Genomic DNA, 18,741 nt, shown 5'->3' on the forward strand with positions numbered 1-18,741 from the left:
AACAATTGGATAAAGCTAAGCGCATTGTGATGATGGTAATATATTAGAGTATTATCTGAGTTCACCATGCGCTGTTTTTTTTTATGAGGGAAAATAAGAACGAAGAGGTGATAATAAAAATCTAGGTGGAAGAGAGTAACACTTTGAAAAATGGTTACTTTTAAATCGTCGACAATCAAGTGGCGCACCTAGAAATCTAATTTCCGAGCTATTGTTACTATTATTATTCGCATTTTAGTATACTATGTACGTCTACACTTCACCCGAAGCGGCGTTAATTTTGCTTTCTTATTGTTGTTATCGTACGGGAAAGCGTAACGCAATAATCGACAGGATAAGTTAATTATTAAACAAATTCTTAAGAATACTAATTTTAAGATTCCTCTTAGCTTAAAGTTTTTTAATTAATTTCTAAAGAGCTTTGCAGGTTTATAAATCTACCTCTTTAGAAGCTTTGTGAAATTACGTAATAAATTTTAAAAAGGCAGTATTCTTAAAAATGATAATTAATTCTATTTAATAATACACATTAAACAACCGAGCGTAGCATGTAAATTAAAACGAAATTGCAGATAGGATTAGAAAGTGTAACGCTTTTTGCATTCGGTAACATAGTTCTTCTTCCTTAATTTTCTATAGTATAAAAAATCTTTTAGAATAAACCTTTGTTTCCTATTTTAAATGGAGTTAAAACAAATTCGATTTATAAGGAAACACTTAAAGAAACTGTTATGTGTTGAATCTTAAAGATTTACGTTATTAATATATTTTTATCTACGACTGCTTGGATAAGATATCATTACCGCACTCATTTGAGGTGATTTGAGTTACGTAATGAAGTTCATTACCGCACTGGTTTCATTACGTAACGTATTTTTAGCCTAATCAAAACAGACTTAATTTATTGAAACAAGCAACAATACAAAAGAAAAGTGCTATCTACTTACAGAGAAACAATACCGTTTATTATAAACATTAATTGTTATGTTTTTACATTTCGAAACACTTATTCCAGATGAGTAAACATGTTGTTGAAACTGACAATTCAAAATTGTCAACAATCATTTCAAAATATTTTTATAAATGTCAAATAGACTTTTTTAAAGAAATTGATTTTTAGTAATTTTTAGCAGTCGTAGATAAAATGCTGTATATCACACGTGGGCTAGAGCACACTCGCTCAGTAATTATGTTTCTAACCCACTTGTAATATAAATAGGTTTAAGAAGATTACCTAACAGTAATTGAGCTGCATTAAATAACAACTATTTGTTATATTAATAAAGTAAAGGAATGTTCACAAAAGATTAATTAATCGGGTATGAAATCAATGCAAATTTTACTGAAGTACTCAACAATTCATCAACAATCGTACTCCACGAGATATATTCGAGATCGTTTTACTTCATAATACCAAGTGTTCTTTGGAGAAGCACTTTGTTAGATAGAATTTCATTTTCAGTATGAGTTAGACTTACCAATATTGACGATATTTAAGAAATTGTAAATCCTAAGCAATTTCATACTCTTTAACTATACTTTTTATAAGATGTAGACACTTATATTTATGTTGTGCCTTAATCAGACAAGATACTTCCTTTTAACAATATACAAAAATCTGAATTTTGGCAGCGACATCATAACCTTTATAAATCTGATCATAAAATACTACAAATCTACCTTGAAAATCGGTTGTGTTGTTTACTGTTGACTAATTAATAGAACGTAATAACTCTTAAAGTATTGAAAAATGTGTTCTTTTGAATTCATAATGGTTCTCGACCATGCTACCATTAGTAGCTTGAAAGTAGAAAGTACTTGAAACTCCAAACAAGAAAAAAAGTGTAACTGCAAGTGTAGGATGACGAAATCTTCATTCACTATAAATTTTAATGCATGAAACATGATAAGTCGAAAAAAAAAAACAGACAGAGACTTTTTCATCTTAATACTTCAATTAAAATCGAAAACGATATCTATCTAAACAATAACCTTAAAACAGTCAGAGTATATAAGCTCGAAATGCTGATGAATTGAGCTTAAACAGGTTATCTTAATGTGTGACGCTCAAGAAGATTCAAAATAATCGAAAACTTGAATAAGTTATTAAAATTAAGTAGGATTTAAGTATTGCAGTTGCATCGTTCTCATAAGGTTGACCACCAAAAGAAGTTGAGATTGTTACTAGATTGAGGTTGAGATTGTTAATTCATTATTACATTATTGCTATTCTATCCCAGCTGACGCTCGGTGACCTCCTCGACGATCTCTTCCATATTAACATTTTAATGAAAAAACATCACGTAATATTTTGTTTCTATTTATTACATACCACTTTAAGTGTCGTAATTCTTCTACATCCAGGAGTCTATCAGATATAGAAAAAGAAATCTCAAGTTCCGCAGAGTAAACTGGGCGAAAACAAACTTGAAAAATCGATCGCCACACGTGGCGAGCATAGAGAGATCATAAATGTGACGCTCCAATGTACGTTGTAAATAATTAAGAACAATGTGATAAAACAATATAAAAATATCTCTTATATGTAGAAAACAAATTTTGATATAGAACTTTACTAAACAGAATCATAAGCATTAAGCTTATTCAATAAAGAAAGTTACCAGGATTTAAGCAGTTAATTTCAAGTACATATTGCATATTTATATGTTACATATACTGCAACATGTCCGTTGAAAACAGCTTTTAATAAGTTAGACTAGCAGCTCTTCTCATTGCTCCTAATCACTCTCAATATATCCTAATGCCTCACTTTCTCCAAATAACTCCAATAGCTAGCGTTGACGCCTAATTACTTAAATCTTCTGTTTTTGCTAGCATCCTGTTGCTCCGAATGACTCCGAATAGACCCAATATCTTATAATACCAATTGCAATGCTGAATGCTTCGTAGTTGATATTAATAACTGGTAATAATTATGGCAACCCCTAACGTGTATATATTTCCTAAGACGTCTTATACTCAATGTCTAAAATTAAAAAGGCATGCAACTAAGGAATAATATAAACAGCGTTGATTTTTACATTTAATGTGTTAATTTACACACATATTTAGTTTTTTGCTCTGGACGATACCATAAATGTCTAAAAGACTGTCAGATATCAGATGTTCAAAGGTTATTCCAAAGATATTGATAATAAATCTATACTTAAAGTTGGTTGGATAATATATAATAGCGAGATATGAGCAAGGTTCCGCCCAATTGGAACAGATGGTGCGTCCCAGACAGTACGTCGCGCCTTTATCTTGCCTACATAAAGAAATAAGGCGCGACGTCCTGTCTGGGACGCACCATCTGTTCCGATTGGCCGGAACTCTCGTCACCCCGCAGAGCTTATTTCTGTTTCTTTTTAATTTGTAATTCCATTAAATCGCTCTTACAAAAATAGAGAGCCTTAATTTTGAAAAACTGATAACGGAATCCGACAACCAACATTATTTGACATATTTTGGTCAAATCCGCGAAGAAATCCACCCAACCGTTTTCGACATAACGGCGTCTTACTAAACCGCGATTTTCCGCGAAACTGTATGAAATATCGAAAAAATAAAACATGCCACTCATTGAGAACACATCAGACTACCACCTGTTCAAAATTAAAATTTTTTCGTACGATAGTTTTCGAGAAAAAAAATCGCAAGGTTGATAAAGTTGCCAATTCCGTAAAAAATCGGGTACATTTTTCATTTAACTCGCGGTAACAAAAAAACCGTGGATCCGAAAATTTTCAGATTAACATAAGTTACGTAGAAATGTTCAGTGATTACAACAAACTTTGTTGCAATTTTTTTTATGGAGCGGTTGCGAAGATATCGATCTCTAAAGTGAGGGGCCTTGACTTTTTGCACGGATAGTAGTCACCATATTTATTAAATGCATTTAGGCAAATACTATTTACCTAGTCAACAATCAACAAAAAAATTTACATCTAACTAAGGAAAAGTCAAATTTTTCAAATTTTTTACTATGTTATATCCAACATTTTTTAGCATCTGATTTTGCATTTGATCATAAAATGAATAACATACGGGTATCACAAAAAATATTCTGTAAATATGGAGAAATGACACTATGTAAGATCCAAATAAATTAGTTAAACATAAAGTATATACACTATGTAATCATAAAATTGGGAGATAGAGACCGGTCCAGAGTAATTCGAAAATATCGCACATGGATCGACCCAACAGTGTTGTTTTGATGAATACCATCCGTACATCCCACAAGCCTTTGATCACTAACTCTAACTAAACTGCTCGGTTAATGTTTTATAAAACACGTCGACAGTTGATTAATGGAAACTGGTGTTCTGGAGCCACAAATCAAGGTTCAACCTTTATCGCAGAATCTGGGTCCGACGTCAACTAGGGAGAACGCCTCCTGCCCGTATGGATTGTGTTAACCGTAAAGTTCGGCGGAGATAGATTTATGGTCTGAGAATGTTTCTGATATGGATGACAATGATGCTTAATGCATAATTTTAGATAACAATGTGCTTGCTACGTTATAGCAGTTTTACGGAGTGAACCCGGTACTTTCAAAATTGAATGCTGTCATGTTATGAGGCATCGATTGGTGCGACGACGAATTGGATCGCCGAGTTAAGGGGTGCAATAATAATCCAAAATCGGCCCAATAAACTTACTTGTCTTCTCCAAACCGAGTAGAAGAAAATATCACAAGTTATCATACAAGGTCTGAAGCTGTAATTGCCACATGTGGAGGCTCTGTCACTGAATATGCGTAACGTCTTTTCTATTATGTGTCCAAATATTTATTGGAAGATACTGCCGTATGTACAGGTGTCCCAATTTCGATGTCCGCATAGGCTATCTCCGAAACTAAAAGAGATAGAAAAAAAGTAGCTTACATGTCATGATCTCGTTTTTCGAGAAAATGCTAATGCCGAAAACTCCGAACAGCTCGCCCTATCGGCAAAAACCGAAAATTTTGCAAAAACGACAATCGCGAATATCTCACTTATTATCAAAGATGGAGTTTTATAAATAAAACATTATATGGGCAACTTTTTACGAAGAATTCAGTGGCGTAGGTAGAATTTTTCTCCCATCATTTATTTTCGAGATTTTAGACGTAACTTAATTTTTTTAAATGGAAACCATAGTTGGCTATGACTTAAAATAATTTGTTATTTTCTTCTGATAACAAATATATATAGTTTGTGGGGTATATTTCTTATAGTTATTGAATAATTAACAAAAATTCATTTTGTTCTATCTAAATCTAATGTATGTATTTAAAAGTTAATGTTGCTATAGTGATAATCATACATACTATGATGGAATATAATGTATCAATTTTTTTTGTTCTTTCTAAAACTATTGTATGTATTTAAAACTTAATGTTGTTATGGTGATAACCATACTACCATGAGGGAAAGCATTGTTTCCAATTATTGCCAAAGTTTGTAGCAAGGACAGTAGAAACTAACAGGACCGCTACATCCATTGTATTTTTATTGTCGACTACGGGTTGGTTGCCCGCACTCTACGTCACACTATTTGCCACGCCTGGTAACTGTCTATGTTTTTAGAGGTTACATGATAGACATTAATACGTCTAAAAACAGAAAACTTCAAAACTAATATGAATACGTCTAGGATATAACCTCTAAAAACACACAGCAAACGCATAGACCATAACAACAGCTGGGCGTGGAAAATGCTGTGACGTAGTTTGCGGGTAGGCTGTCACAACAATGGATGTAGCAGTCAAAAATTCACTAACAACTCTGGCATTATGTGCTGGTGCTGCGTCATATTGAAAATATATCATTTGAGACATATTTAGTGGCAAATTGTCGACCAAACGCTTAATGTGCTGCCTTAATATATTGAGGTATTTCCCTGAGTTTAAGTTTTTATGGTAGATACTATATGCCAAAATTCTATTATCTAAAAGGGCACACCATACATTGAACCCCAATCTTCTTTGAACACTCAGAGACTTCATCGGTCTAGATAACATTTTGAACAAACAGCAGATTATTTAATTTTTTTAAATATCATCTACAAAATTCTAATCTTCGATTGACATCTCCGGCACGTAAATAATGAGTTAGCCCGCTTTGTATGGTTTATACTTATGTTTCTTTCATATTCGGGAGCAGCGGCTTTTGGGTCAGACGTCTTGTTGTAATTTCTCTTGCAGGTCATTTTGGTATGTTTTTGTATGTGGTTTGGGGAAGGACCAAACATCTATTAAATTTTCTGCTAACCGGCTGAAGGTTCTTACGTGCGGTTGTCTTCTTTCTGGATATCTTGTGAAACAAAATTCCGCGGCTAACGTCGCATTCTTATCTGATAACATATAGCTTTCCATCATGTTACATTTTTCATAATTTTCGAAATTCATTGTAAAGTTTTATTCAGTTTTGTTATACTTTGACACTTAACATGCTGGTGCATCGTACCAGCACATAATGCCAGAGTTGTTATCGAATTTTTAAATACAAACTTTGGCAATTATTTGATACATTATGTTCCATCATAGTATGTATGGTTATCACCAAAGCAACATTAACTTTTAAATACATACATTAGTTTTAGACAGAACAAAATGAATTTTTGTTAATTATTCAATAACCATAAGAAATATACCCCACAAACTATATATATTTGTTATCAGAAGAAAATAACAAATTATTTTAAATCATAGCTAACTATGGCTTCCATTTAAAAAAATAAAGTTACGTCTAAAATCTCGAAAATAAATGATGGGAAAAAAATTCTACCTACGCCACTGAATTCTTCGTAAAAAGTTGCCCATACAGGGTGATTCATTAGCTCTATGACAAACTTTGGCAGATGAAAGGTGATGCGATTCTAAGGAAAAAATGTTATATGAATATGGGTCCGATTCATTTTGGTTAAAGAGTTACAAGCCTTTGAAAATTTTACACAGTTTAATAGGCATATGAAAATGTAACATAAAAAATAAGTTTAAAAATTACAAAAATTGTTCGAAATGTCCGCCTTCAGCTTGAATGCACGCTTTACATCGACGAAGTAAAGATTTGCAACAATCGCAACAATAATTATGAAACACAAATACAGAGTTGGCTGTGATAACAAAACTGAGTTCTTTATGTCAAACATTTCAATTTACTCAATTCTGTGTGTTTCAAAGTTTATAATTGTCAGAGTTTTGATCGAAAACGAAAATGCATGTATTTACGACTGAAGAATATGCAGATATTATTTTTGTATACGGGCTTTGTAACGGAAACGCTCGGCAAGCAGCAAGAGAATACCTTCGTAGGTTTCCAAATAGACATCAACCTGCCCGTACAGTGTTTAGTGCATCATTTCGCAGACTGAGAGAAACAGGTAACCCGCTCCACTACATTCCGTTCGTCCCCATGATGTGAATGTACAAAATGAAGAACGTGTTATTGATTTAGTACTTGACGACCCTTCAATTAGTACTCGGCGTATAGCGAGCATGTTACAAATATCCCAAAGTTTTGTATGGCGTGTATTGAATCGAGAAATGTTACATCCGTTTCATCGCCAAAATGTTCAAGCATTACATCCTGGAGATACTGAGCAACGCTTAGCATTTTGCCACTGGATTATTCAGCAACATGCTCAAAATAATAACTTCATTTCCCAAGTTCTGTGGTCTGATGAAGCGTGTTTCACTAGGGACGGCATAAATAATTATCATAACGAACATGTGTGGTCCTTGCAAAATCCACATGGAATTAGACCAGGAAGATTTCAGCAACGGTTTAGTGTAAACGTTTGGGGTGGCATTTTTAACAATTCTTTGCTACCTGTATGGGTGATAAATGAACGCTTAAATGTAAATATGTACAGATAACCTTTTCGATTTTATCGACGACGTACCACTTCCGGTAGTCTGGCCACCACTATCCCCAGATCTAAATCCGCTGGATTATTATTTCTGGGGACACATGCAGCAGCTTGTGTACCATGTAAAAATTACTACCCGTCAGCAACTACTGGACAGAATTCAAGATGCAGCTAATAGCATACGGAATAATCCAAATATCATACGTCGTGTGATAGAATCTTTACTTCGTCGATGTGAGGCGTGCATTCAAGCTGAAGGCGGACATTTCGAACAATTTTTGTAATTTTTAAACTTATTTTTTATGTTACATTTTCATTTGCCTATTAAACTGTGTAAAATTTTCAAAGGCTTGTAACTCTTTAACCAAAATGAATCGGACCCATATTCATATAACATTTTTTCCTTAGAATCGCATTACCTTTCATCTGCCAAAGTTTGTCATAGAGCTAATGAATCACCCTGTATAATGTTTTATTTATAATACTCCATCTTTGATAATAAGTGAGATATTCGCGATTGTCGTTTTTGCAAAATTTTCAGTTTTTGCCGATAGGGCGAGCTGTTCGGAGTTTTCGGCATTAGCATTTTCTCGAAAAACGAGATCATGACATGTAAGCTACTTTTTTTCTATCTCTTTTAGTTTCGGAGATAGCCTATGCGGACATCGAAATTGGGACACCTGTACTTGTGAGCTGTCAAAATTATTCTGGACGAAGACTAAGTAGAAGTCGCTCGTCAATACAAAATGGGGCATATCTTTCTCTGGGTTTTCTTTATATGCGGCGACGTTCGTCTGATTCAATGAGGATAAACACACTTCATATGAAATCAGTACCTTACTCTAGTAATCACCATTTAATTCCAACTGATTTCTAATAATCAGTCATTCTTCTGCATGATAACTAGTTAGCACGTACTTTCTTCTAGTGGTTCCGTAACAAACTTGTAGAAACAGCTTGAATCCACAAATTTGAGTGCCCCTAAAACCCCGTTGATTGAGAAGCTGTATAATCGATAGATCTAATGAGAAAAATTAATACTAAATTAAAATAGACAACGAATTAATTCTTATTGACTCATAAAGGTCGCAAATATGCTGATAATAACAAGTATGGCAAATAGAAAATTTAACGCAAAATAAACCATTATTTAAATTTTTTGAGTTATAAATAGAGTCGAACTGTAAATAGCAAACACCGCAAATCTCCAAATATATCTGCATATTTTGTTACAAATTCACTGACATTTCGCAATAAATCTTGTTGGATATACCATTAATTCACGTTGGTGTTAAAGTTATTTTTTTATACGCTATTTAATTTTAGTAAATATTCTATGATTAACCATAATGACTTTAAACAAATTGTACACAAATAAATATGTACAAATTTCCATAATACAAAGAAAATTCATTAATATGATGTAAAATGGACATAATTTATCAAATCATGATGTCAAATTTCCTTTAGTCATTAACTTATCTCAAGAAACTTAATTTAAATAGAATTATGCGATCTTAGATACTGATAATAAGTATTAATCACCCTACAAATACGTCGAAATTAAATTTATATCAGTTACGCGAAACCTTAATTGGATTACATTAAAATTATAATTACGAAATTGGATTCTAGTTAAAAGTAGTCATTGTTAAAATTTATCGGGCCTTTCGTTTTGGTTATGTAATCTCGGTCTCGTTATTATTGAGTGTTTCATTTGAACATATTACGGTAATATAAAATACTGTTATTACTTTTTGCATCACATTAAATTATTTCGATTTAAATTTTATATTGTTTAAGTAACCGAGAAGAATAAAGTGTTATGCTTTGTTAATTCCTTCAGAAATGGAACACAAGATATATATTAATATCATCGTTAAATGTTTTGAATTATAAAACAAAATTAATTCTATAAAATCTTTAGAACAATTTAAATTTTTCATAATTAAATTTGTATGTTATTTTTTTATATTTTATCAAAAAGAAGAAAAATAATTACCACATCATATTATACGAAACGACCCAATTCTAACGTTTCACTCCAATTCTCTCAACTCCACTACACATTGCTATGACGTGACTCAAAATTATTTTCTTACAAAGAACTTCCTCGACTTCTAAAGAGTTAAAATTAAATAATAGAAAACTCAGAGGCCAATTCCAAATAATTTGCAAGATTAATTGCCCTAGCTCCAGGAAATTAAATTGTCCATTGTTATTTCTTGTCCTCTTTCAACCTTCAGTACCTTCCTCCCAATTTTATTTACCCGTTGGCGAATCCATCCAATTTTCCGACGATGATCTCGCAAAATAGTCGGTCCTCCACGACTACATCCGGATTATCCCAAGCATTATGGATTATGGGTCGTTAAAAGCAAAATTTTCTTTTTACTCTACTCAAAAAGAGGAAGCTCAAGAATAAGCTCAAAAAGAGGGAGAATAAGATATAAAACAAAAAGGGAATTGAGGGCTATAAAACACAAAGGTGGCGGGGTTTTCATAGGATTAGCTCGTGGTGGGTTTAAATTTTCAACGACGCGCGATGCATCTTGTTTTTACGGGCGCCACCTGCTGTTAAAGTGAAATAAACGGAAACTTTTCTGGTTCCGAAACTGTCGGGTGAAAATTGCGAAGATGGAAATTGTCGAGTAGAAAACAACAGACGAATGCAAATAGGATGGAATAAAACGTTATGAAAACAAAGACACGATTCTATGTAAACTCGGTGCAATTCTAGTTGAGAATGAATGAATGAATATTGTGGAGGAATGTTGTGTTCGGTTGGAATTTGTCTCGAGATTAAGTTCTTGATTTCTAAAGCTTTATACGCTAAAATATGGGGTTTAGACATTCATAGAAAATGTAAAATTCATAGTTGAACTGGATGTGTTTGGGAGTTATACAGGATGTACAAAAAGTATGGAATCAGCCTAAACTTCAACTTATATTAAAAAACGTTTTAAATAAAAGTTACTTGAAGTTATTTTCCGCACATCTTGGCGTAGAAATAAAATAAAAATCTTGGCAGCAGTCTGAATTACGACATGGTGAGTGTGTTTTTTAAACGGAACAGCCTCTATATTTTAAGGTTTTTGGATTCCTTTTGACAAGGTGTTGCAAAATGCCATAATTTTTTAATGCTTTAAACTGCATAGTTTTCGAGATATTGAAACTTTTATTTAAAAAGATTTGACGTAGCGACAACCAAATTATGGCGCCATTATGGAATAGACAACCTAAGCCTTGACGTTACAGGGATGGGCGGAGCTTATGTCGTAACTCAGACTGCCGTCATCATTTCTATTTTATTTCTACGCCGAGATATGCGGAAAATAATTTCAAGTAACGTTTATTTAAAACTTTTTTTAATATAAATTGAAGTTTGGGCTGTAGAACCATTATTCCATTTTTTTTGTACAGCCTGTATAATATCTTTTTTTTTACTTCCTGTAAACAATGAAAAACACCCCATATCTCCATTCCTTAAATCGTTACACCTCAGCATAATATGATTAATTGTCTGTCAATCAACCCCACACAATCTACACATCCTCTCCTCATCCCTCATCTAATAATCATACTTCTGTCCCCCGTCAAATACCCCGGAATTTCTGCCATCTTCTACCTAAGCATACCCTCTTCCAGCTTTTCCACATCTCTGTCTTCCTCCTTCTTTGTATTTCCTCTATTGAGTACCCTACTCTGATATAATATTTCCTTTTTTCTTGTTGTCCATACTTCCCCACTCCAGTCTTAACCCCCCTTCAACACTCTTCCAAAATCTTAAAGTTGCTCCTCTGCTCCAGCCTATCCTCGTACTTTATCGCCCTCTTGCTTACTTCCACTTTGATTTTTTCCAGCTTTTACTCCTCTCTCATTATATATCTCGAAGTCTCCCTGCATAACCCCAAGACCCACCTCCAATATCTCTCCTGTATCTCCTCCACCATCAGAAATCAGCATGAATGGAAACACACATTCACAGAAAAACGATTGGCGGCTGCAATGAAACACACGATTCGCTCAATACGCTGTAATGTTGTGTTGTACAACATCAAGCAGTGGGCGTCTCTCTCAAGGATACATAATTTAGTGAGAAATGACAGCAGTAATATAGTGTATCTGCATTGACAGGAAATTCAAACTTTGGAATGACTGGAAGTTAAATCTCTCACGATCTTGATGTCATTAAGTGTCCAGCTGTTTGACCTCAAGGTCTAAAATTGTCCAAAATGATCAGACTGAATCTAAAATTATTTAAAGTCTACAAAATTGACTAAAATGATCATAATGTGTCGAAAATTACTTAAATTTGTCTAACCAGTTTGTAAAAAATTGACTAAAATGATCAAAATGTGGCTAAAATGATCTAAATTTCTCCAAAACTGTTTTAGCCACATTTTGACCATATTAGGCAATTTTGGACAACTAAACCACAACAGAATAACCAGAAATGATATTGACGTTCCTTTGATGTTCGAGGATTCGCATTTTTTTGACCTCGATTTAAATTCCGTCATTTTCAAGAGGATTACATAACAATCTGGCGATCTCTCGAGAGAAGCGAAGCCAGCAACGTTGCCAGATCGTTGTAGAAACCAAAGGCACACCAATAACAGCAAGGTGCACCCTCTAAAACATGGCGTCGCAGATAGAGTTTTGATAACAACAAGGTGCACCCTCTAAAACATGACGTCACAGATAGAGTTTTGGCGGGATACCTCCAGCGTCTTTTTTAATTATTCTGTGACTTGAAAAACTAGAAGTAACATTAGAGCTATCGCAAGAACTAACCCTAAATCTAGAATTAGAAACTTCCGACTTCTGAAAAAGCATTTGACATTTCGGATGCCTTAAAAATAAGTTAAAAGTGTTAGAAAAGTCAACGCTTTTTCAAAAGATACGTAGCTAAACACGAAAGCTTCTAGTTTTAGGTTTAGTGTTAGTTCTAGTGTTAGGACTAATGTTACTTCTAGTTTTTAATTTTAGACAATTTGAATCATTTTAAACAATTTTGTAAAAATTTAGTTGAACTTGAACAAATTTTGCGATTTTAAACAATTATAGACAAGTTTATACAGTTTTAGATACAGTTTGATCATTATAGACTAGACCATTTTTTCACGTTTATGTTTCACATTATCTATATTTGGGAAAATTTTACAAAATTGTCTTAAATTATCTAAACTTGTCTAAGCATGTGTAATATTATCTAAAGTGATTGGTCTAAACTTGTAGAAAATTATCAATATTTTTCTGATGTTATCTAAACACCCACACAACTCAACCCCACACCATCTCTACATCCTCTCCTCATCCCCCATCTAATAATCATACTTTCTAGTGTCGTCCATCAAATACCCCGAAATTTCTGCCCTTTTCCAGCTTTTCCACATCTCTATCTTCCTCCTTCTTTGTATTTCCTCTATTGAGTACCCATACATATATATCACCCTGCTGTGATATAATATTTCCTTTTTTCTTGTTGTCCATACTTCCCCACTCCAGTTTTAACCTCCCTTCAACACTCTTCCAAAATCTTAAAGTTGCTCCTCTGCTCCAGCCTATCCTCGCACTTTATCGCCCTTTTGCCTACTTCCACTTTGATGTTCTCCAGATTTGACTCCTCTCTCATTATATATCCGGAAGTCTCCCTGCATAACCCCAAGACCCACCTCCAATATCTCTCCTTTATCTCCTCCACCATCAGAAATCAGCATGAATGGAAACACACATTCACAGAAAAACGATTGGTGGCTGCAATGTACCACACGATTTGTTCAATACGGTGCAATGTTGTGTTGTACAACATCAAGCAGTGGGCGTCTCTCTCAAGGATACATAATTTAGCGAGAAATGACAGCAGTAATATAGTATATCTGCAATGATAGGAAATTCAAACTTTGGAATGACTGGAAGTTAAATCTTTCACGATCTTGAAGTCATTAAGTGTCCAGCTGTTTGACCTCAAGGTCTAAAATTGTCCAAAATAATCAAACTGAGTCTAAAATTATCTGAAGTCTATCAAATTGACTAAAATGATTAAAATGTAGCTAACATGATCTAAATTTCTAAAACATGACGTCACAGATAGAGGTTTGGCGGGATACCTCCAGCGTCCTTTCTAGTTATTCTGTGACTTGAAAAACTAGAAGTAACACTAGAGCTATCGCAAGAACTAACCCTAAACCTAGAACTAGAAACTTTCGACTTGTGAAAAAGCATTTGACATTTCGGATGCGATGTTGCAACCTTCTTCAAAAATAAGTTAAAAGTGTTAGAAAAGTCAACGCTTTTTCAAAAGATACGTAGCTAAACACGAAAGCTTCTAGTTTTAGGTTTAGTGTTAGTTCTAGTGTTAGGACTAATGTTACTTCTAGTTTTTAATTTTAGACAATTTGAATCATTTTAGACAATTTTGTAAAAATTTTGTTGAACTTGAACAAATTTTGCGATTTTAAACAATTATAGACAAGTTTATACAGTTTTAGATACAGTTTGATCATTATAGACTAGACCATTTTTTCACGTTTATGTTTCACGTTATCTATATTTGGGAAAATTTTACAAAATTGTCTTAAATTATCTAAACTAGCCCAAAATTGTTTAAAAGCGCAAAATTTGCCTATAATTATTTAAACTTGTCTAAGCATGTGCAATATTATCTAATATTATCTTATTATGGCGCCATTATGGAATAGACAACCTAAGCCTTGACGTTACAGGGATGGGCGGAGCTTATGTCGTAACTCAGACTGCCGTCATCATTTTTATTTTATTTCTACGCCAAGATATGTGGAAAATAGTTTCAAGTAACTTTTATTTAAAACTTTTTTTAATATAAGTTTAAGTTTGGGCTGTAGAACTATCATTTCATACTTTTTGTACACCCTGTATAATATCTTGTTTTGTTACTTTCTGTAAACAATGAAAAACACTCCATATCTCCATTCCTTAAATCGTTACACTTTAGCATAATATGATTAATTGTCTGTCAATCAACCCCACACAATTTACACATCCTCTCCTCATCCCTCATCTAATAATCATACTTCTGTCCTCCGTCAAATACCCCGGAATTTCTGCCATCTTCTACCTAAGCATACCCTCTTCCAGCTTTTCCACATCTCTATCTTCCTCCTTCTTTGTATTTCCTCTATTGAGTCCATACTTCCCCACTCCAGTCTTAACCTCCCTCCAACATTCTTCCAAAATCTTAAAGTTGCTCCTCTGCTCCAGCCTATCCTCGTACTTTATCGCCCTTTTGCTTACATCCACTTTGATGTTCTCCAGCTTTTACTCCTCTCTCATTATATATCCCGAAGTCTCCCTGCATAACCCCAAGACCCACTTCCAATATCTCTCCTGTATCTCTTCCACCATCAGAAATCAGCATGAATGGTTTCATTCTCCAAAATGACACATTCACAGAAAAACGAATGGTGGCTGCAATGTAACACACGATTCGCTCAATACGCTGCAATGTTGTGTTCTACAACATCAAGCAGTGGGCGTCTTCTCAAGGATACATAATTTAGCGAGAAATGACAGCAGTAATATAGTGTATCTGCATTGACAGGAAATTGAATCTTTGGAATGACTGGAAGTTAAATCTCCCACGATCTTGATGTCATTAAGTGTCCAGCTGTTTGACCTCAAGGTCTAAAATTGTCCAAAATGATCAAACTGAGTCTAAAATTATTTAAAGTCTACAAAATTGACTAAAATGATCATAATGTGTCGAAAATTACTTAAATTTGTCTAACCAGTTTGTAAAAAATTGACTAAAATGATTAAAATGTGGCTAAAATGATCTAAATTTCTCCAAAACTGTTTTAGCCACATTTTGATCATATTAGGCAATTTTGGACAACTAAACCACAGCAGAATAACCAGAAATGATATTGACGTTCCTTTGATGTCCGAGGATTCGCATTTTTTTGACCTCGATTTAAATTCCGCCATTTTCAAGAGGATGACATAACAATCTGGCGATCTCTCGAGAGAAGCGAAGCCAGCAACGTTGCCAGATCGTTGTGGAAACCAAAGGCACACCAATAACAGCAAGGTGTACCCTCTAAAACATGACGTCACAGATAGAGTTTTGGCGGGATACCTCCAGCGTCCTTTTTAGTTATTCTGTGACTTGAAAAACTAGAAGTAACATTAGAGCTATCGCAAGTACTAACCCTAAACCTAGAACTAGAAACTTTCGACTTGTGAAAAAGCATTTGACATTTCGGATGCCATGTTGCAACCTTCTTCAAAAATAAGTTAAAAGTGTTAGAAAAGTCAACGCTTTTTCAAAAGATACGTAGCTAAACACGAAAGCTTCTAGTTTTAGGTTTAGTGTTAGTTCTAGTGTTAGGACTAATGTTACTTCTAGTTTTTAATTTTAGACAATTTGAATCATTTTAGACAATTTTGTAAAAATTTTGTTGAACTTGAACAAATTTTGCGATTTTAAACAATTTTACACAGTTTTAGATACAGTTTGATCATTATAGACTAGACCATTTTTTCACGTTTATGTTTCACATTATCTATATTTGGGAAAATTTTACAAAATTGTCTTAAATTATCTAAACTTGCCCGAACTTGTTTAAAAGCGCAAAATTTGCCTATAATTATTTAAACTTGTCTAAGCATGTGCAATATTATCTAAAATGATTGGTCTAAGCTTGCAGAAAATTATCAATATTTTTCTGGTGTTGTCTAAAATTATTCAAAGTTGCCTAAAGTAGTCAAAACATGTCGAAAATTATCAAAATATGCATAAAATTATCTAAAATTGTGAAACAATGTTAGAACTTCAATCTAGGTGTTAGAATTTTCGATAAATTTAGACAGTTTTGTAAAATCTAAAATTGTTGAATTGTTAAATTTTGTAATAATCTTCCCCAATAATTACTTGCCTTTCTAACTCTCTGCTTAATATGATCCCCCAGCTTATTATCCACTCGAAAGGTAAAACCCAATATTTTTACCCTTTATATTTAGTAGTTTAAAATTTTTTTTATTTTGTTTTTTAACTATAAATTAACCAGGTTATAAAATTAGTTCATTAACTTAGTGTTAAACCAAAACTTCCTCAAACTATCATAATTATAGCAATGTTCTAGAACTCCAAATTCTAACTGCCATCTAATCTAATCGATATTATAACAAGTAAGATTAAACGCGAAACCACAACCCCCTGCAGTCACGCAAATGTAATCCCCTTGATTTCAAAATGCACAACGTTACGCTTCAGTAATAGCCTTCCTGTTGCATCTAAGAAACTTGTTGCAACCGCACCAATCGAGAGATTTCCAAACTTCCCCATTTAATCTCGTCCGAAAATCCAACCTTCCCCCAATATTCCTTTCCTTTCCCGCAACTACCTAGACTTAACCACGTCGTTTTCAATTTACCCTATTTTTTTTATCTATTTGGGCTTTTTTGGTTTTCTTATTTCCTCTTTTTTAATCTTGCAGAGGTATCGATCGAATACTGCAGAGGATTGCCGCAAATCACTGTGCCGTTACCAAGTCGGAAAGAAAAATGTCGATTCACTTTAAGACCCGTTTCGCATACAGTCGGCGATTTTTTAACGATGCTTCGAAATGAAGATAAAGGCATCGATAGGGTGGTTATTAAAAGTACGAATAATGACATCAGGATAGCCGCTTCTACTAGTATAGAAACTTTATTGCAAGAAGATTTTGTACTGGTGGTTAATGATAAATGCTACAACGTTTGTAGTCCTAAACAAGAAAGGGTGACTAGTGAAGAAATTCAAAGGTAAATTATTATTTAAACTCGTTTTATCGATTATTAAGATTGTTTTTATAGATTAAGCGATGTACAAAATTTAGTTGGTCAACTATACGAGGCACTAAATGTTAAAGAGCAGCAAGTCCAAAAGGAACGAGTTATTTGTACCGAATTGGAAACGTTACAACAAGAATTAATACCATTAGAAGAAGTAAGTAAAAACAATTTAAACATTTCCTTGATATACAGCTTTTTGTGAACAATAAAACCACAACCAGTCTAAAGCTTCTCACCGCACCGTTGCTAAATACGTTTGCTTTAAAATACCCTCGTCTTCTTTTAGTTGTATGTACAAACTAAACCGCGGTTTCTAATTCAACTTACACACAGCGAGCAACGAGATAGTTGTGCACCCTTTGTTTGCAACTGGAAGTTAAATGAGGGATGCGGTTGAGGACTTTCAAAAAAAATAAAGTTCAACTTTAAATTCAAAAAATAAGAGCACAAAACGTGTAAATGCGCCGTTGGAACATACATGAATAGAGTTTATAAAAAGAATCTCCCGTGCACTTTATATCATACCTCTTTTCGTAAACATAAAAGCCAAGAGGATATTCAAGCATTTCCCTCGAGGAAAAAATATGAAAATATAAAATCCAATAAAATGTTCCTTTTATGATATTTTTATACCTTCAAAGGTGGTTTACTTTATCAAGATTGTTTTCAATTTTATTTTTACTTTTTATACTAAAATAATAGCTTTTAAAATTAACCCTAGAAAGCTAAACTGTTTAAATGTGACGTTAAAGCTAAATTATCAAAAAAATTACTACTGGAAAAAAAAATTTTGTAAAAAAATACTTCTAGATAAAAATTTTAACATTAATGAATACAATTAGTCAAAATGATTGAAAACATGTTTAGGTCAAATTTGGAATTTACAAATCCTCAACGGAATCGACACAGCACAAATTTTCTTCTTCAAACCGGTTTCTGACTTTTCACATCAGTGACGTAAATGTCACATGCATTCATAAGTACAATGTTCAGAATGCCATACAATACGCACAAAGATCACCGTTTAGTCTTGCTATTTTAGTTCTATATCGAGTGTTAGTTCTAGTG

At 33.5% G+C, this 18,741-nt stretch overlaps 1 protein-coding gene across 2 annotated transcripts in view; it reads left to right on the forward strand.

The window, feature by feature from the left end:
- LOC111417477 (mitochondrial calcium uniporter) overlaps window positions 1–18,741 on the forward strand; it is a 101,956-nt gene that overhangs the window by 63,873 nt on the left and 19,342 nt on the right. For both annotated transcript variants that reach the window (XM_023049765.2, XM_071196420.1), the window contains exons 3-4: window positions 17,337–17,643; window positions 17,695–17,827. In XM_023049765.2, the coding sequence (XP_022905533.1) occupies window positions 17,337–17,643; window positions 17,695–17,827 (440 nt within the window). The remainder of the gene's footprint in view (window positions 1–17,336; window positions 17,644–17,694; window positions 17,828–18,741) is intronic.

This window comes from Onthophagus taurus, chromosome 6, assembly GCF_036711975.1.
Source record: "Onthophagus taurus isolate NC chromosome 6, IU_Otau_3.0, whole genome shotgun sequence".
NCBI lineage: Eukaryota > Metazoa > Arthropoda > Insecta > Coleoptera > Scarabaeidae > Onthophagus > Onthophagus taurus.